Source organism: Seriola aureovittata, chromosome 3, assembly GCF_021018895.1.
Source record: "Seriola aureovittata isolate HTS-2021-v1 ecotype China chromosome 3, ASM2101889v1, whole genome shotgun sequence".
NCBI lineage: Eukaryota > Metazoa > Chordata > Actinopteri > Carangiformes > Carangidae > Seriola > Seriola aureovittata.
In genome coordinates, this window is record NC_079366.1 from 2230568 (window position 1) to 2251932 (window position 21365).

Sequence of the window (21365 nt, forward strand, 5' to 3'; positions counted from 1 at the left end):
CACGTTCAATTCACAGGACATAAATGTTGCCCATAATATATGGAGGGAATGAGTGGAGTAGCAGCTATAATACTTTTACATATGTATTCAGAAACATTTACTACATAGCTGGGTTCTCTGCATGTACAGTCCATATATTTTGCACAATGGACTGCAAAACTCCCCACATGGACAAGACAGTGTCAGAGATCGGGGAGATAGATAAACTCAGGATATACAGGATATAGGATGTTCAAAGAAAACCTCTCTCAGATCCATAGATTTCTCACAATGAGATTCTGTTTCAACTTCTCTTTTATGACAAAGTGAACAGAGCCTTGGCTGTTTCTATGGCCAGGCTGGGTTCACTTAGTCTTTACATTGTCAACATTTTCTTCGGTTTTCTATTAGTTGGGGCTTGTCAAGTGCTCTGCCACCATGTGCTCTCTGTTTAGGGTTAAATCAAATTCTAATCTACTTTTTGATTTGTTGGTTTTGTTCCAATATTTGATATCATTTCATTTTTGTTTTGAGGTGTTTGGTTGGGCCACATTGTTTGGTGTCTGTCCTAAAGCTCTGGAGTGAGTGGGCAGAGCTTCAGTACTAGCTGGCAGAGGGTTACTCTTGTCTTTGTTCAGCTCTTGGCACTGAATGGCCCTGTACTGGTAGGAGTAGGGGTCACTAGATTGGAGGTGTTTTTAAAATTTGATGTTTGGCTTTTGAATTTGAATTATTAAAGGGTATCTCTCTCTGAGTGAGAGAGTGGAGCGTGTTTCTGTCTGTCTTGCTGTTCTGTGCTCATTTCTTTTTTCTTTCATATAGATCTTGACATTTGTGTTTGACTGTTGTTTAGGTGTAGCTAGTTGTAGGCACAGTACGGCAATGTGGACAATGTGGAGGGTAGTAAATACATTTCAGCGGAGGGGGCCCAGCCAAGCGGTTGGAGAGGTGGTGGTTGCGCCTGCATGAAGTCTGTTTATTGGTGACATGGAGCAGCTATCTTCCTGGACAGTAGACCAATGGCCAAAGTTAGTCATTCAAGACACTTTTACTCTTTTACACTTGTCTTGCTGGTTAGTCCAGCCAGGAAGATAAATGTATCTAATGCTCCCCCATCTATTAAAGTGAAGGCTAAGGAATGGACAGCTCATCTCCCCCGTAGAAATGGTTTCATGGGCCACAGATCCCTCCTGCTCAAACTGGCTGTGTGTCACCGTGGGAGAGTTTTCATGGTTCTTAAAGATAACATGGATGATAATCTTAGTCTGCCTTTCAAATTTAAAAAAGACGGCTGCAACTACATGGTCTTTGCCTCGTCCGAGACCATGAAGTGTTCTGGTTATGGTGTGGAGAGACATTTAATTCGCTCCTGCCCGGGAAGCTGCGTCCAGAAGTACTGCTGCTGCTGCTACGAGGGAGGGGGTGTCCGAGCCGCCAGGGATGATATTAAAAGAGCTGCTTTCTTTAAGATGATGGAGCTGAAGAAAATAGATGTAATGGTGAAACACACGGTAATATAGATAATGAAATTGATTAGAAGAAGGGATGTAATGGGGACGTTTGTGGAGATTGTGGTTCCCAGGAGCTTCTTGCCTTCTCCTTGTGAAGTAGGTACCTATGTAAATGTAAAGTCTACACAGTGGCAAATAAATGCTGGTTTGAAAAATAAAAATCTCTCTCGCTCTGTCTTCTCTCTCTCTCTCTCTCTTAATCAGAGTCGATTATGGAGTGTCCTCAGAATTGTCATGGAAACGGAGATTGTCTCTCAGGAATATGTCACTGTTTCCCAGGATTTCTGGGGCCTGACTGCTCTCGAGGTAAGAACACACACACACACACACACACACATTCCCACCCATAGAGAGGCAGTAATTGTTGGGAGCTTGTTATCCCAGCAGTGAGTGTGACCTGCTCATTCTGAAGGTGTCACTGTTCTGTTCTGTGGTTTCTCTCCCTCTCCACTCTCTTTATCAAAGGAATACATTGACCTGTGTTCAAACTTTACAATGGTTGACAGTCTAGACTCCGACACAAAAAGTAACAGAGACAATTTTAATTTGAAGAGAAACTGATGTCTTGAAATTTGGTGGACATTAAAAAGAGAGCAGTTGTCTTCCAACGGCTTCATCACTCAGACCTGCAGGTTGAGATTTGGCTTAATAATAATAACACCATACTATTTTTTTGTAATTTTTTGAATCCGTTCATCCTAAAATGCATGGAGTATTGCAGTATTGACAAGCTGTATTCCATTACACCCATCACACCGAAGGCACACGACAATGGCAGGACAATATCTGAGTTATTAAAGAACAATATTGGTCCCATGTAGAAGCTGAACCTAAATCCAGACTGTGACAGTGTTGAGTGATCACATGCTGAATAGACTAGTGCTGTCTGTTGTGAAACCAGGTGATGAGTCAGAGTGGGGCCTCCTCTCCTCGTCTTATTCCACAGGACTTGATGTTGCAGAATTGGAATGTGATTAATACTGCAGTCTGAACTGTATGTGAAATGGTCGGATCACATTAACCCCTGTTGCCCCTGTGTTAACCATTTTCTGTAACTTTGTGACAATAAAAGACGCAACGTTTTTCACGCACCTCACACTGTGATTGGCTAGCTGTGCGGAGGTGAGAGGAGCCAGTTTTCATTTGTTGCACGACCATTTGTGGCAATTTCAGTGTGAACAACTGAGTGCAACAGTATGAATGTCTCCCGTCTGAAAATATGTGGCGTTACGCTCGTCTTTGAACTACATCACATCTCCTCCCTCTCTCTGACAGCTGGCTTTTCACTCCGCCTTGCCATGTGGCAATTCAGAATGACTATGAACACATTTGATTTCCAGTGTGGTCAGACAGCACGTCTTAAGAACTAGTTCTGAGAGACCATAAATCGGCCCTATGGTCCCTAAGGACTTCTACATAAGAACTAAGGGAATAGCCACAGGACAATTGAAAATTTTATGTTTCGGAGACAAATGAATACATCCGGGGCATAATGGAATCATTTGTCATTCATGTACATGGACTGTCATTTGTTAAATTTATCATGTACCCCAAATAAAATTATGCTCTTTTGTGCCCCAGCGACAGCAGCAGCAGTAGTGACCAAAGGCATTATGTTTTTGGGTTCGTCCGTCCGTCCTGTCCCATTCTCCTGAACTCGATATCACAGGAATGCCTATAGGAAATTTCTTCATATTATTATATTATATATTATTTAACATTCTTTTGGTTTCAAGGACGAACTAATTTAATTTTTTTGGTCAAAGGTCAAGGTCACCATGACCTCCCGTCCCAACCTCCCTTTCTTGTGAACACAATATATGAGGAACGTCTGGAGGGTTTCTCATTATATCTGGCCCAAACTGGTTAGAATTTGGTGGTCAAAGGTCAAGGTCACTGTGACCTCACAAAACACGTTTTTTGCCATAGTTTAAGAATTCATGCACTAATTATGTCATTTTTTTAAGTGTTTATCCATAAGAAAATATATTTGTAGTTTAAAGAACCTAAATTTCAGTTTAACGCTCAGCGAAACCAAATCCTGCAAGGCTGAATGGTGGGTCCAGGTGGGCGGAGTTGTGGCATGGCTGAGAGCAGTGACTCCTTTGTTGTGACATCACAAAGTAACAGAAGTCCTGACGGCTGGTTTTAAGGCTCAGTTTCTGAATACAGGCTGTGTGCATTTCTCTGTGGACTGAGGCTTTGATACTTTCACAGTATTAATATAGAACATAGACCTGATCTATAATCAAACAGCACATGGACATCTGCCTTTATACTGTATGGGATTAAACTCCCTCTTCAATATAAGCAGTATATTATATGGACATGGATGTAAACTGCAACTTGTTTGGTGAAGGCAAACAACTGCCAGGTGGAAATTCTAGTTTGACTAATTTGTTGTTTGCATGGTGCAGACACTGTAGACTTGCTAACTAACTGAATAATAGAGCTTAAGGGGAACTTTGGGGTTCAAGTCTCTGTCTCAGTCCATGTAACCAGTATGTCTGACTGATCCATCTTCCTCCATGTGTCTGGTACAGCTGCCTGTCCAGTGCTGTGCAGTGGTAACGGCCAGTACTCCCGCGGACGCTGCCAGTGCTACAGCGGATGGAAAGGCACTGAGTGCGACGTGCCAGCCAACCAGTGCATCGACATCCACTGTGGGGGGCACGGCATCTGCATTATTGGTGCCTGCATCTGCAATACTGGTTATAAAGGCGATAACTGTGAGGAAGGTAAGAACAATTTCCTCCGAGCAAAGACACAAACAGGTACATGTAGTGAATGACTTTGTTGTTGGCAGCAGTTAGGTCCCTCGCTCTGCATATGACTCTGCTGTGCATCATTTCATGTCATTGAGAAGCTGTAATTTGGTGAAGATGTCAGCACATGATTAAATGTCAACATAAATAATTCATTTAGCATACATTTATGGCTATGCATGACATTTACTTTTAAAACAGAAACATCCACGCGACTTGTTATAATTGGATAATAATTCACAATAACTTCCAAAGTTTCCATCTTTTTAACTCATATTATTGCTCTTGGTGATGTGACAGGACAGTTAGTAAATGTCATATAGTGTTGGTGTGAGTAATTTAACTAACTGTTATCATTATGTGAATGGGAGTATTCTGGAAGTTGTGAGGTCTATGTTATCATGCCACCCCCTGTATTTATTGTAAAGAACACAATGAGCTTGATTGTTCCTTGGTTAGCTTCAGTACACATTACTGAGCAGCTAATCTTTGTCCCTGCTTTTGTGGTAGCTGCTTTCATCCCTCAGGTGAGACTGCTGACAGGTAGTTTGTTCAGATAGTGTTGTCGCTGCATGGTAAATTAATTTACTCTAATCTCTCTGTCACACAGACAAACACACATACACGGTTACTGTCCAACTGCTGACAGACAGTTGGCTAAGTCAACCTACGGGCTACGCACCACACTAATTTAATCTGAATTGATCAATGCTAATCTACTATTGGCTGGTTGGACTCACACACACACGCACGCACACACACACACACACTTAATCAGACATACTACAACATCCAGAGGTTGACGCTAATCTCTATAGGGATGTACACATTCATATCATGAAAGTGTATGCAGGTGTAGACACAAAGGTGCACACATGCCATCTATACATACACACTCATTCAGATATGCAAATCCATATAATAGGGGACAGTAACCAGATTAGTTTCAGATTAGTTCAATACGCGGCCACACTAATCCTCTCTGAGTGAGTGTGTGAGGGAGACAGAAGGAGAGAGCGAGAGAGCATTTGCATTTGTGTGTGTGTGTGTGTGTGTGTGTGTGTGTGTGTTAATCCCATTTACAGATGCTGAATCTGCAAATTATGTCAATGATGCCATGTAGAATTTCCACTAGAAATATCAAAGAAATATAATGTGCAAGGAATCAATAAGGAACAAATAGTCATAGCCATAAATGTGTCAGCATTACTGAGAGGCAAAAAAAACAGAAAAAACAAAAAGCATTATGTTGTTGAAAGTACAATCTGCACTGGTTTGGTGGTCCGCCATCTGAGTTGCTAAGTGTTTACTTCAGCTCTGTAGTTTCAAACACTGAGAGTTTCACTGAATTACATCAAGTCATGTACCGCCAGATAAAAGTCACTGAAAGTTTGAAAGCTCTTTGTTCATTCATCGACTCTCCCTGTCTCTTGATCGCCCACACATGCTCTCCCTCTCTCTCTGTCGGTTGGTCAGTTAAACATCGGTATTTTTCTTTTTATCTAACAATGCCATTTCATAAAAACCAGGCAGCGTCCCATCATGAAGAGGGTCAGCTGACGCAGGTTGCCACATTCAGATTGACCCTGATGTTGGTTTAAGGAGTATAAGCAAACCAAAAGATCAGCTTACAGCAGCTGAGAGAGAATGCTGAGAATTGGGGAGATTCTCAGTGGCGGTACAAGCAATCCTGTTTGTGTTATTTATATAATATTGAAAGTTTTGCTTTGGTGTTTTTATGTTCTCCTCTCTGGTTCTTGGAGGTATGCCTAAAGGTTTTTGTGAAAGTGATTTTTACCTCTTGGAGATCTGAATGGCTGCTCCTTAAAACATATTTCTAACGGCTGGCTTCAGAGAATCTGTCCTACTGTGTTCATTCAGTTTACAACATGCAAAGATGACTTTTACCCTTTGACTAAAGAAGGACAGGGGTGAAAAATACTGGATGGTATATTTCAAATCTCAGAAAGCAGATAGAGTTTAATTCTCCTTTTTTTTCTAGTTTATCATATTTTTCTTTTTTTTTTTTACAGAACTGGCACTAGAACTGTCGCTGAGTCAATTCAGAGTCAGCAGTTCTAACCAATGTACAGTATGTATTAATTGTACTGTATATACAAACTTTACATCTTATCTACAAAAGTCTTCTCATCACCTTAAATAAAAAATGTAATGAGTCAACTCACAAAGTGCAAATGGACTCAGGTCTTCCTGAAAGATGCATCGACTCATCAACTTTTAGGGGGCAGCCCAAACTTGTGACTGAACCCCTGTGTAATAATGAACTTTATGTGTTTCCAATTAACGACCTCCTCCTCGTCTTCCTGTTCTTGTGTTTATCTGATGCTAATATTTTCACTTAGGTTTTATCTTGCCTACAAACAGCCCTTTCCTTTGGAACTACATTTTTTCAACCATTGAACTACTGCAATCCTATATACAAGCACACCCTACGCCTAGCTCTGTCTGACTCAAGCAGCTGATCTGCAGAGTAATACAGTGCACACCGTAGTAATGTAATATCGGTAGTAATACGGTAGTTCAACAGTTCACAAGCTGTAGTTCCAAAGGAGGGTTAGATAGAGCTTGTTCCGCTGCACTGAAGTGGCCAAAAATCAGTCAATGCAGCTTAAAATATATAAATATACAGTATATATATAATATAATACTATATGTTCTATTTGGTATGTTTTAACTCCATCTCTTCATCTCTTTGTCTCCAGTGGACTGCATAGACCCCAGCTGTACAGCCCATGGGGTGTGTATTCATGGTGAGTGTCACTGTCAGCCAGGCTGGGGCGGAGCCAGCTGTGAGATTGCCAAGGCTATGTGTCCGGACCAGTGTTCTGGTCATGGAACCTACATCGCAGAGACCAGCACTTGTACCTGCGACCAGAACTGGACTGGGCCTGACTGTTCTTTAGGTGCGTGTCATGTTTAATATCACATTATCTTTAGAGTCTCTAGAGTTATTAAAGTGCTTTACAGAATCATTAAGAGAGGATAAAGAAGAGCAAGATCAGCATAAAATGAAAATGAAAAAGCAATTACAGAGCAGAACAGTTATGATAACAGTGTTAAGAGTTGTGAGTCTCTGGGAACAGGTGTAAATGATGAGATACATAGCTTGTAAAACAACTAATAAGACATAAAGTGAATAAGTACAAAACCTGAACTTCTCAGGAGTGATTTAAAGGTGCTATACGCAAGTTCTCTCTGCTGTCAAGCGTGGTTTCTTGCGGGGAGCGGGTGGTGATGGTCGCTTGCTAAGAGATTCAGCCATTGTTGCGTTTACAAGACATGAGGTTAGACCGCGCCCTGTGATAAGCGCTACTGAGGGCAGACTGGACACCACAGTGACTCAGTATCACAAAGTAGCATTACAAGACAGGGTGGGCCGAGGCTAGCTGGTTGGCATGCTAACGTCAGTAGAAAAATGAAGTGATTACAACAGAAGCTGAACTCGCAACCTTTCTGCTAGACTTGTAAACAGATGTTGATGCTGACATTTGCTATGTTGCGATAGCAAAAACTTAAGCGCTTCAGCCCCTCCACTAGAGATCGGTGCTCTCAGAGTAGGACAGGATGCAAATAGTTTGATAGGTCTCTTCAGAACGACTGAACCCAAATGAAATACTGGAGCACATGATTCACTTTAGCAGTTTAATGACTCTTTTGCACCTGATCATTAAACTGCTGAGGTGAATCGTGTGCTCCAGTATTTCATGGGAGTTCAGTCGTTCTGAAGTGGCCGAACTACTTAAATATAGCACCTCTGAAATGATGACAGTGCTTTAGCTAGGCCTATATTCACAGGTAAATGTATCTTCTACAACATGGCTACCTTGGGGGTAAAAAAGATGTTCACCTTTACAAGTAAGTTAGGAGTTTGAAACAGCCAGGAGAACCTTACCTGAGGATCCCACACTTCAGCTTGTGAGGAGGTACAAGCTCAGTGACATAAATCACATTAAGATTTCAGTAAGATCAGTAACATCAATTCTTAAACTAACCCACGGCCAATGAAGAGAAGCTAAGATAGAAGGACTGTGGTTTCAGAATGACTTGCAGCGTGTCAGATACCCTGCAGCTGTGGTTTGTAGTTCCTGAAACAGGAGATCTATCTCTTGACAGTGGGAGGGGTCAGAGTACAGCAGAAAGTAACATACTATAAAATAAATGGTGAATATACCATTTACCATTTATTACTATGAACTATGACTCATGACTCAATCATAAAAAGGAACGTTGTATTTTATCAGTGCTCGGCTGTGGTACCTTTTGGCTAAATGAAAACATCTGTTAAAGGTTCATGGTCATGTTTTTCATTTGTTTTGAAGATTAAATTGATGATTACGATTATATTTGGAAAACTCATTTGGTTAAGGTCAGTCTTTCCCTAACCTTAACCGAAGTCTTTTGTTTGCCTGCACCTAACATGTGGGCACAAACCCCAGTCTCATTGTCTAAGTACTGTGATTTGCAAACCCAGCAATTAACCCTAGATGTCAGATTAGGAATGGTACACTTCCTAAATTGGTAAAAACATTACCACAGAGCATCAGCCTCGCCGGCAATTACATTTCCTCCAAAATGTATTTGGCAAAGCAAAGGGCATAGCATCATTTTCAAGTCCTGCAGAACTAAATGACAAAGTAGGTTGCTGGTCATTGCCTTTCCAAATGACCTACGTTACAGTTTTTCTGATCTGATTCTCCAGTTGGTAGCACAACATCGTTTGACAGTGCTTTTCAATATGTACATGTCAGCTACAAAATTCATATGGTTGTTTTCTGATGAAAACTACTTCTTTTGGGTCAGGGAATGATCGAGGTAATGGTTAAAGGAAACCAAAATTGACTTGTCAGCAGGAAATGGGAAACAAACAGTGGGCTCAGTTATTACAGTCATATACTTTGTTGACCCATTCATCTACCCCGACCTCCTCTCACGAGGGCTGCACGGCGCTCTAACAACTATTTTCTGTTGCTGAAAAGAGGGAGGGAGATGAAAAGAAGGAGAGGGAGACCTGAAGCGACTGCACTGATACGGATCAGTAACAGATGGCTTGACATAAAAACAAAGACAGGAGGAAAGGAGCGTGTGTGTGGACACCCTTGTTTCACTATAGTTGTGGGGACCAAACTGCTGGACCTCACAAGCTTAAATGGCTGTTTGGGGGTTAGGTTGGTTGTAGCATTAGAATTATGCCAGGAACACACTGCCTGCGTTGCGTGTGTTCACACCCTCTGTCTCTGCTGCGTCGCTGCTGCTGCATCTCTTTCTCTCTCTGCATAGTGTGCAGGAATGTTGGATTTCGTTTATTATAAATTAATTTCAGATTTATTTTTGACAGAAAACCTCACTCAAATGTCACTGTCTCCACATGCGGCTGCTAAAATTGTTAAAAAAATATATTTATATTTTGAGACCAAATCTCTAGATCATGCCACGCAACCACGAGGCGAGAGACGCCAATGTTTCACGTATGTCACGCAGCCGGTGTGTATGCTCTAATGTGATTACATGTGCGCCGAAATGAAAACGTTCCACAGCCGTGACGCATTCCAGTGTGTCCCTGGCTTGTTGGGGTTGGGGTCAGGGTCAGGCGTTCAGTTGTGATGGTTAGAGCTGGCTAAAGCATTATCTCAATGAACTGTCCCCACAAATATATTAAGACAAGCATGTGTGTTGTAATATTTGTGTTGCGTTGGGCTGTTACTCTGAGTGTCGTCTGGTCAAAACCATCAAACATACATCCAATTAAGCAGCTGTCTCTTTGTAAAACACATGCACACACAGATACACAAATTAAATAAATGACATGCACACGCAGATACATACACCTTTGTTTTCAGGCTTGTTCTGGACTTTTTTGGATCTGTCAAAACACTCAACAACACACATAAGAGTACACACACATTTACATACACTCTTATACACAGTTACTGTAAGCAAGTGTGGCTTTCTCTCCTTATCTTTCTCACACATGCACACTTGTAAATGACTTGATTAAGTTATTCACACACACACACACACTGACTTGTAAATCTCATACGTCAAACGTTTTTGTAAGCACTCTTTACAGACGCAACACAGCAAACAGACAGCTGTGTGGTATCAGAGAGTTTAGTCAAGGTCACCGACAAAGACGGAGATACAGGTGAACGGACTTGAGGGAAAAGCTTTGGCTTTTAATTGATTTTTCACTTGTTTTTCATCAAGTTGCTCGGACAGGTCATTAGGGTTTACAGGAGAATCAGTACTTTCTGAGCCAGGACTGCTCTCCTGTGCTGCCTCTAGTCAGCTCTTATTGATAAATATTAATTAGCAAGTGTTGAACTGAAAATTGCAATTCAGCACTGTCTGCGAATGGACATCATCCTTCGTGCAGTCATCCGCTCCCTCGGTCTCAAGGGGCTTATCACCTCATGGACATGGCAGCAACACTAGGGGACGATGCCCCTCATAACACTATTGGGAACCGGTGAGCTGCTGAATTCAAACGTAGCAGAGAAAGACTGGAAGATGACCCTGTTCTGGAAAGCCAGTGACTCGCAATTTTCAATTACCCAAAACAGAAACACCACAAAAGTTACCTTTGATTTTACTTACTTTAAAAGTAATTACCTTCAAACTTTCTGTGTAATTACTCAAAGAGCTGAACTGCAGGTACATGTAATGAGAGCTGTATAACTCATCTCCTTTTACCTTAGGCCATGAACTGATCACTCACCCACCATACATGACACCAACTTTGTACGAATACAGTAGTAATTAAAGCTGCAAGCGATATGCGGTCTCGATCTGTTGCAGATTAAATTCAAAATGGCTGACTTCCTGTTGGGTTTAGACTATGGATGCAAGAGGCTTTTTTGTACATCTTGGCGTGTTTCATGTGTCTACCGATTTTCGTACATGTAGATGAAACCACGGGGTAGGAAGTGCCTCATAGAAATTTTCTATGGGGCATTATGGAGCCATTTTGCCACATCCATATGCAAGATGTATAAAATATGAAACTTTTCACCAGTGTGTGCAAAGTTTCATGGGTTATGTTTAGGCCGTCAAAAAGGCAATATATTTTGTGTGCGGAATAATAATGAATAAAACTCAGACAATAATGTCTGCATTATTGCATTATCGCATTATTGCCTACTACTGCGTTTTTTCTTTTGGAAATATCTACCTGTGTTTGAGGCGGAGCTTGTTCTGTCCTCCTTCTTGCAGATGTGAGAAGATAAACAAAGTTGCTACAGCAGTCCTGCTGTCATAGATATTTGTATTCTGTTTGACATCAACTGCTTGATGTGCTTTTTATAACTGAACAGTTTCTGTCTGCCTGCAGTTCTTCACCCACTCCTTCTTAGCATCAAAGGGAAACATATTTTAATATACAAATTTTTGTTGGCCCATTAGTGACACTGGTGAAGTTAATATGTCCACTGAGCACTTTGTGATGTGACAGTTTAGACTACATCATGATGCATATGTACAGTGTTGTTTGTGCTGTTTATAATGGAACTGAAGTGCCTTAAACAACATTTGCTAGAGTACAGAATTGATCTGAATGCATTATATTCATTTTTCTTCTCCAACAGAGGTGTGTCAAGTGGACTGCGGCAGCCACGGAGTCTGTTTTGGGGGTGTGTGTCGGTGCGAGGAGGGCTGGACAGGGACTCTATGTGACCAGAAGGCCTGCCACCCACTGTGCAGCAAGAATGGAGTGTGTAAGGAGGGGAAGTGTGAGTGTGACCAGGGATGGACGGGGGAGCACTGCAATATTGGTGAGTGGATCACATAAACACACACACACACACACACACACACACACACACACAGCATGTCTAACTTACCTCAAGAAAGCCTCAGAAATGACAGGCGTGTCCAGTAGGACATGATAAAAGAGTTGCACAGCACTCAGCAGCCTTTGGTGGGTAGGCAAACTCTTCTTCACTGATGGGACTTGAAAGAACCCGTGACAGATATAACACAGTCTTTATTCTTTGTGGCTGCTGCCTGCGCAAGATTAGAGGAAAATGTCATTGCTAATTATATGGACGTCCATGTTTGTGTTGGTGATTGTTGTCATCCCATAAAGCTGGTGCTACAATAGTACCACTAGTGAAAATGAGATCCAGGTTGTAAAAAGCAGAATTGCCCTTTAGAATCAGTCAAGGTTGGCCTCTCTCTGGGAAATCCTATTAGCTACTCCATTTCTTAACTGACGTTAGCCAAACCGGCTGTATTAGCTGTATCAGGCTAAAAGCCCCATCTTATCAGGTCATTTCTGTCCATTATCACTCCTAAAAGTTTGTTTTCTTAAAGCAAGTGAAAATGCTGCTGGTCCAATAAGAATATTCAGAACTTTTTCTAATGTAAATCAACTTGTTTGACGTCTGAGTGCTTGTATCTAAGCTGCTCAACTAGAATTGAGAAAAATGAACTTTAATTCCAGAAAAATACTTTCATTTAAACAAAATTATTTTTTTTTTCATTTCATTGTATTCATGTTTTTTCAAAAATTCAAAAATGTTAAATATGAATTGAATATTCACTCCCCCTTTTAGCTGTTTTGTTCTGGGGGCCATTTCCAGGGACATTTCCAGTTCACCATTCAATATAACATTTAGATATCAAATGCTGGTAGTAGTCCCGGTTTCATGTATTTTGACCATGGTAACAGTTGCACTATAATAAACTATTATGAAGGTCAACTGATAAAATGAATAGGGTTGTCCAACGTCCCGTGAAATAGGCCTACGGAATCATCCTGTAATTGGAAACTAAAAGACATGTTCTGTCTTGAATTGAAACTGTTTTTAACTGTTTGTAGCTGTTAGTTAACTGCCAGGTTATGAAATCCTAACCGATGAGTGGGCCAGCTAAACTTTCCCTCCACCTTGAGACCACAAAAAAAGAAAAATCTGATTGAATAACTAACTGTTTCGATAGTTTTAGCTTCATTTGTAAAGCTGCTATAGCTAGGAGCTAGCCCCCTTTGTTGGACACCAAAAACAAGGACTGTCCCCGGAAAATGGAGACGTCAGTTGTTGGAGACGTAAATGCAGTGACCAGCTGGCTAACTGTCGCTAACTCTGTCGCTACCTGTGCACTGTGGGTTTTTTCCGAGACTTTTCACTGAAAACAGCTGCTGCTGAAAATGATGATGACACTTCTGAGAGCAGTGAGACTGAGGTTGTGGCTGTAAAACAAATAATGAGCTGAAAGACACAGAAACGCTGAGAGCTGAGAGGAACTGTAGAATCAGGTCATTTTCTGTGGGTTATTGTAGTTTTTTGATAATAATGTTGATTTTATCAGCTTTAAGGATTCAGTTATAGAAATTACTTCATAAGAAGTAAAAAGAAATGACTACAAAAAGCTGAGCTCTTGCTCAGTGCTGATGGATGGAACTTTTGGCGTCTACAGTACTGACAACTGGATTGTGTTGTTAAGTTGAGAAACCTGTTCCTGTTGTGTTGTGATGGTTAAACAGTGACACAGATGAGAAGAGCTCACCTCCAAACCCTTCACTTAAAAAGCTATTTGTTGTCAAACAGACAGACAGCTGCGGGATCACTGGGAGAGAGTTGTTGTCACTTAGACACACACGCGCACAGAAACACACACACACACACACACACACACCCGCACGCACACTAGCCCCTTTTATACAGCTGTTTCAAGGCAGGAATGTTGTGTCTTTATTCTGCCTTGCCATTGGCCTTGAGAGTTCAACACACTGCAACTTAAGAAAACACATGCTGCAAATACTCACAACACAATGGAAGTGTTTCCAGCCGACACAAAAAAGTGATGGAGGGGCGTCCCCTGGCTCTCCCGGTAGAGGAAGCCGAGTCCTAACTGCAGCGGCCCGGGTCCGAGTCCGACCCATGGCCCTTTGCTGCATATCATCCTCTCTCTCTCTCTCTCACTGTCGCTATTGGAATTAAGGCAAAAAAAAAGAAAGTGTACCATGGAAACACTTCTGTATTTGCAGAAGAAATTGTTTGCGTTTGTCTATTTGCATGTGTTTTCTTAAGTGGCGGTGCGTTGAGCTCTCAGGGCCACCGTGCAATTCCTTATAAAAAGGTAGGGACATGGAATGGCAGGGCATTGTTGTTCCGACAATAAGCCGCCGGCAGAAGTATTCACAGAGCCAACACGGTGGGTCAGACGCTGATGTTGTCGTGTTACATGTCACGCCTCTGAATCTTGAACGCCAGCAGCATTACGGCGGCTTTGTTTGCTTCGGTGAGAACCGGCAAAGGAGGCGTAATGAGTGGTCTTCTTAACGGCATTATATCAGGATTTCTGTTGGAAAACAGCCACTGTCACACATGGAGAAGGACGCCGAGAGGATAACGACAGGAAGCTGAGGAGAAATCCATTAAAAGTGCTTAGCCAACAAACAGCTCGTGTGTTTGGATGGATTGTGTGGCTGGGGAGAGGATTGTTGCAGGCTTGTCCCCCCCCCCCCCCCCCCCCCCCGTCTCCCCCGTCTCCAACCATCACATTTACATCCCGTGTTAAAGTCTTCTGGAAACTGTGACCTCTCTGTAGAATTGTCTGCATATTCATTGAGTGGAAACAGCCCGGCCCATGGCAGCGCTCGAGGTGTTTGAGGTCTCAGATGAATTTGGTGATGAATAATACAGATCTTCTCTCTTTCTGTCTGTCTTTCTTTCCCTTTCTCTGATTCATTGAACATCTTTTAATTTTCTTCATTCACTTGCCTGGTGAATCACTCCTGTGAGCAGCTGATGGTGCTACTGGATAGTTTTTTTTTTGTTTTTTTACATGTCTTCTGCCTGTGTTTCTGGACTAAATTCTCTCTTTCTATCTTTTTCATTCTCTTTGCTTCCTTTCTTAAAGCTCACAATCCGGACATTAGAGTAAAAGGTACTGTACTCCTTTCTCTTCTTCTCCTCATCACTGGCTTTTTTCTCTTCCTCCCTTCATCCTTTGCTTTTCTCTTCATGTACTGTCGAGCTGTGGCTGCATCAGTGATAGGTTATTTTATTTATTTGTTTATCCAGAAAGGTTTTTTAATTTTGGATATCTGGAGTATATTATGTTTTTTCCTCTCATCCCCTCTATCATTTGCCAGCTCTGATGACATTAACCTTTACTGTGGATTTTAATATTGTCCTTAGCCAAATGTACAATGGCTTTATTTTCCTTTGCCTATAGAGTATGTATAGTATATTATAGGATATTATAGTATAGTTTAGAGTACGTATTTTTCTCTGTATATTGTCCAAGTAGCTTTATTTTTGTAGTTTTTGCATGCTGTGTCTTTGCCATTAATTTGAACACCTACTTAAGCCTCCCAGATTTCTTCTTTTCCATCAAAATTGCCAAAATGTCAAAATGTTTTGCTGAAAAAGTCAGAATTGAGTATTCAGCTATGTTGACCTCCAACATTAGATTTCTGGCTGTTTGTCGTGAATTGGTTTGACATTGAGGGCTTATATTTTAAGGTTTCTGTAAAGCTGTGTCACTGCAGTGAACCTCGAGAAGCAGGGCAGCGATCCAGTTTCCCTTGGTTGTCATACTATATAGTATATACTATATAGTATGTTGAAGCTGGATTAAAAAAACTGTTAGAAAACCACTTTGAAACACATATTTGACTGTTGTACTCTTGTAGATAGTGTATGATATGTTTGACATTGTAATGTTCTTAGTGGCTTGGGACAGATTGATAGTCCAGACATGTTATTACTTTTAGCAGACAAGGTCAGTACAAGCACAGAGAAAAATAACATTGAAAGTTTTTGATGTAGAATGAAATGCTGGCTCGGCTTTAAGCTCAGTTCTCCTGTGCTGTCCCTGTCATGTCTCTCTGCACAGTCGTATGCCTACATGTTTGTGAATCTGTACTGAAAACATTGTGTAATTGCAAGTATTTGAATGACTTTAAGCCTCCCTCTGTGCAGCGTGGGAATATCCTACAGAAGGAGCCAGAGTATTCATGTTCAGAGGCCATGCAGAATTGGACAAGGAAAAAAAAAAACATAGTAGATTATAAAGTGGCCTTCCTTTACATCATGAACTAAATACAGTTGCAGTCAAATTAGTTGGTAATTATTATTTGTAGCTGTAATTGCTAAAAGACCACTTCTTATTTATTGCATCCTGCTCATAAATGGTATGAATTTGGCAACATGAATGTCGGCCATAAGTTTCTGAAGAACTTTTCGAAGTCTCCTTGACATCTTTGTCAGCTGTTGAGGCGAGGAAACACAATTTTGGGAACACGATTTTGGGCAAAGCCTGAAGTTAAGGTTAAACGACCAAACAGCAACCACCACGGCAGAGAGCGCGATAAACTGAGGAAATCTGTCAGTCAAATAACTAATGTCCCCAAATATTCTCCACCTCAGGCGTTAGAGAGAGAACTCTAGGGATACAGTTTTGCCTCAACATAAGGTGAGGGAATTTGCGAGAGACAGATTAAAAAAAGGAATGATGCAGAGGGTGGTTTATTCTTATTATATAAACAGATTTTTATAGAATTTTGTTTCCCAACTCTAACATCTATAAGATCTATACTTTTTCTCCACACTGACGGGAATTAACTTTCGGTGAGGAAATAATGAATCCTTTCATTTACTTTATTTAATGGCAAAAATAGTCAAACTTGTATGTTGAGTCTTTATTAAGGGCAATGGAACCAGCCTGTAAAATATAGACCAAATGTTTTTAATTGTAGAATTTGACACCTCCCAAAAGTGTTTAAAAAAGCCCAAATTCTCAGTGCCCTCAATAATAGTTGCCCTGAGCTGGACTTTTAAGTAAAACTCCCATTGTACTTTTTTCTCAGAGTCAGCGTGTAGTGATCACTAGAGAAACTACAGCTCATTGTGTGAGCTGCAGCTGGTAATTGCTGCTTGATCCTCCCTCAGCTAACCATTTCTGGATATTTATATCCATTTCCCACTTTTCTCCAACTTCTGTTTGACTGCAACTGTGTTATTTTCCATCTGAATTCTTTTATATTTAATGAAAAGCTGCTAAATCACAAACTTTGATTAGAGAAAAAGAATCTTTCTCTGGCTGATTTTTTTAAAATCTAATTAGTGAAACTTTGATACATTAATATAAATATATTTATATTTTCTATCAGCTGCTTTCTGTCTTTCTTCCTTCTTGTGTGATTTGAATGTGAATGAAGACTGACGACAGGTTCTACTGCTGTTTCTCTCTCTACGATATTGTACTCCCCCGATCCCAGCTCTTTCCTCCTGCCCTCCTCTTCCTCTGGCTGCCATCTTCATCTGTCCATTACACAGAGTATATTTGGCAGTGCTGCTTTTGTTTCGATTTACTTTTTTTCCCTAATTTTCCTCCCTCTCTCCCTCGTGCCCTCTCCTATTCTCAGGATATAAAGGTAATTCATGCCAAAGACTTAATAAAGGCCTTACTGTCCCAGAATACAACCACTTCACACTCTGCTTCATTAACTTTGATTTACATTGATTCTGATTTATTCTGATCCATCTTATTTTTCCTGTCTTTTCCTTTTTTTCTCACTTTTTGTCTTTCAGTCTTTAACAACGCTCAGTATATCTGTTTTTTTTTGTTTGTTTGTTTGTTTTTTTATCTCGTTGTATTGTGTTATACTTCTACAGTCTCGCTTTTTTATTTGTCTTGTTTGTTTTTCTGGTTACATCATTATTGTCCCGGTCTCAGATTCTCACACACAAAACACGAACAGTACAGATGAAGGTGCACGCAAAGCACATACACATAAAAAAAATGGAAATGCACGCACACGTACACACACAGACAGACGCATACCCAAGGTGTGTTTTGTCTTGCATCCACAAGCCTGATATATATATATATATATATGTGTGTGTGTGTTAAATTAGCCAGCTGCCCTCTGTCTCTCTGTCTTCCTTCTATCTGCCTTCACTTTCCTGCCTCTCTCTGTTTCTCTTTCCCCCCCGCTCACCATCTGTCCTCCATCCCTCGTTGTGTCTCTCCAGCTAGGCTATGCTTGGTTCTGATACTCACTGTTTATTAATCAGTCTACCTGATTGCCGGCCTCACTGTCTATTCTGTGAGTGAGGAATGTCAAACAAAGGCATAAAGTATAGCCTTCGGAGGCATGCAGTCCAAACCACCCTGTCCTCCCTATACTTTGTGCGCTGTGTATCTGTCTACCTGTTGTGTTTTCACATGGATTTTAACCTGTGATTTATTTATTTTTTTTTTTTTCACCGACTAGAAGAAAAAAGAGGAGTTGCTGTCTTTGTCAGCTCGCCGGGGGTTAAATTCCCCTCGGATCTGGTTAGACTTCACTCGGACCGATAAACGTTAATAACATTTTTAACATCCAAGGTTTTGCTTTTCAACTTTGGAATTTTTGGTTTGTTTGTATGCCCTGTTTTTCTTCATCATATTATGCAACAATAACATCTTCTTTCTTTGTTTACAGATGAAAAAATATATCATTTTGATTTAATTTCTAATTGAAGTCATGCAGCACACAGTAGCCACTTTGGCTTGAGGCAATTTTAGTGGTTCATGTGAAACTACAACATCAGTGCATTTCACCGAAGGCTGTCTGTCTGTCAATCTGTGTCCCTCACATGTGGGTTAATGTATTGATCTGTCTTATATGTCTGCCGATCTGTCTTTCAGTCTGTCAGTCCATTTGTTGGAGAGAGGTCCATCACACAGGGCCATATGCCTTTATACACATCAGGATTTTGAAGTCTGGTCATTTTGGACTGAAGCTACTGACAGCTAGAATTTTGTGCTGACAGGCAATTTGTTTAAACTTTAAAAAAAAAAAAAAAAAACTTTTATTCATGCCAAAAACAGGTATTTAGTATTTCCTTTGAGAAGTGAAAAAAGCTTCTGAAACAGCATTTCGACCTCGTGGGGAAAGTAAAACACACACAGTAAACCCCAGTATCTTTATAAAGCCGGGAACACAACTATAGTGAAGGTGTCAGTGTTATGTCATGTTGCTGGTATGATGTCAATATGACATCAACAGGTCTTTTCTCTATCTATTTTTGCAATGATGGATATTTAGATGTGATGCGGAAGGTTATTTACATACCACTTGCATACGTCGTTGTGCTGTTCGGCTGGAGCAGATGTGCGTATAGCCAGTATACATTCACGTCACTACAGTTTCACACATTATCACTGGACAGTTGCAGGTGTCGGTTAAACATGATGGGAAGAATAATAAGAATGACATGAAGCTGTTGCACTGGTATGAGCTGGCTTTTGCTCTTAGACGTTTCCACAAAAATAAATAGCTGCAGTTTTTAAGCCTAAAGCCACTTTACGCCCAGCTGTCTCTCAGCCCACACCCACACCCCAAACAGCCAGTGTACCAACTCTACAACTGTTAGCTGACTGTGTGTTCGTGCTCAGCTCAGCCTCTGACTGAACTCACAACTTTGTTATTTCCCCCTCTCTCTCTCTCTCTCTCTCTCTCTCTCTCTCTCTCTCTCTCTCTCTCTCTCTCTCTCTCTCTCTCTCTCTTCCTCTCGTCTCTTTACGTTTCATTGAACAGATTGAAAAAGCCCCAGAATTTTTGCGAATTTTTTCCTCCAGTTGAAACATATTGAACTTGCACAGAAGCTTCAATTTACACCGCCCCCTCCAATTATGTGTGTAATGGCATAATTCCATTGACTTTGTATACAGCAGTACACAGGAATAGATTTTTTTGCATCGTGGATTTTCTACCTGTGATGTGTTTAAAACTGCTAAATTCTTCAAGAAAACAAGTTTGTTTGACACGCTGCTTTCACACAGTCACTGTAGACGGTGTTTTATTTTAACCAGAATTGATGAGAAATGAACTGGACTTAAAATGACCTAAACTGACCTCTCTGTCCTAATCTTCTAACTTCATTTACACCACAAACAACGTCTGTCACAATACACAAGTCTTCCACAATCTGCCCTTGATATAATGAGTATGGATTATTTCTTGATTTATTTCTAGACCACACCAGGTCTGTTTGTTTCTGTTAACGTCGGTGTGGTGTGGAAGGATTTCATTCAGCAGTGGAGATTTATTTTCTCATGATTGTCTCAGTGCTGTTTCAGAGGCTTTTCCGAGCTGAGAGGGAAACACTGAATATGTTGCATTTTTGGCTTGAAAATGATCGGATATGAAAACATTGATCACTCTCATCGTTCAGAGCTCCAGTACATCACCTCCCTTCAAAAATGTAAATGGGTTTAAACCTATTTCACGCCCTGTCGGCCAGCCGTGACCCCATCCTGCTCACTCACATTGCTCTAACTTTTCTAACTGTGTGTTTGTTCCCTGTGCCCAGAGGGTTGTCCAGGACTCTGCAACAACAATGGACGATGCACTCTGGAGGCCAGTGGCTGGCACTGCATCTGCCAATCAGGATGGCGCGGGGCCGGGTGTCACGTAGCCATGGAGACTCTCTGTACTGACGGAAAGGACAATGAAGGAGGTATATTTGTGTACATACACTAAAAGAGTGTGCAGATAGATGGTTGAGTAGTTTGACGAGTGTATTTGTTTGATGGATGGATGAACATGTCGTAAGGATAATGAAAAATATTGGTGGGGACAGGGTGCACATTAACCACATGTCCAATCAGGAGCTTAGATGGTGAGAGGGAGAGAGAATTAGCAGTTAGTAGGTTATTCAGGGTTGAGTTCAGTCTTAAAATTCATTCCACGCTGTAGAAAGAGGTATGAGGTAAGAGGGATTTCGAGAGTCACTGATTTTATGCAGATATGAAGAGAACTGAGAAAAAATAAAAATCCTCTCACAACATTCCCACACCAAGTAAAACAGCAAAGGACCAAAGGGCCAGTGTCATTGCAGTACGGTATTCTGCAGAATTCTCTAAACTTCCAAAATGAAATGTTCAGGACATTTGCCCACTTCCAAATCTTACTGATTTATTTTACAGCACACATCTGCATTAATAACTCAAGGTAATCATGATTCCATGTGTTAAACAATCTTTTAAACCGGGACTAATTTCCACAGTAATGATATACATTCCCTCTGTGTAGCTCCATGTTGGATCGCTCAGCAGGACGGGTGTTATGTTGTTGAGGTTTAGTGGTAGTAAACCT

At 41.0% G+C, this 21365-nt stretch overlaps 1 protein-coding gene across 6 annotated transcripts in view; it reads left to right on the forward strand.

Moving 5' to 3' along the window:
• LOC130167105 (teneurin-3) overlaps nt 1-21365 on the forward strand; it is a 327180-nt gene that overhangs the window by 224001 nt on the left and 81814 nt on the right. For all 6 annotated transcript variants that reach the window (XM_056373088.1, XM_056373089.1, XM_056373090.1 and 3 more), the window contains 5 exons: nt 1695-1796; nt 4034-4228; nt 6979-7179; nt 11857-12042; nt 20581-20727. In XM_056373088.1, coding sequence (XP_056229063.1) covers nt 1695-1796; nt 4034-4228; nt 6979-7179; nt 11857-12042; nt 20581-20727 — 831 coding nt within the window. The remainder of the gene's footprint in view (nt 1-1694; nt 1797-4033; nt 4229-6978; nt 7180-11856; nt 12043-20580; nt 20728-21365) is intronic.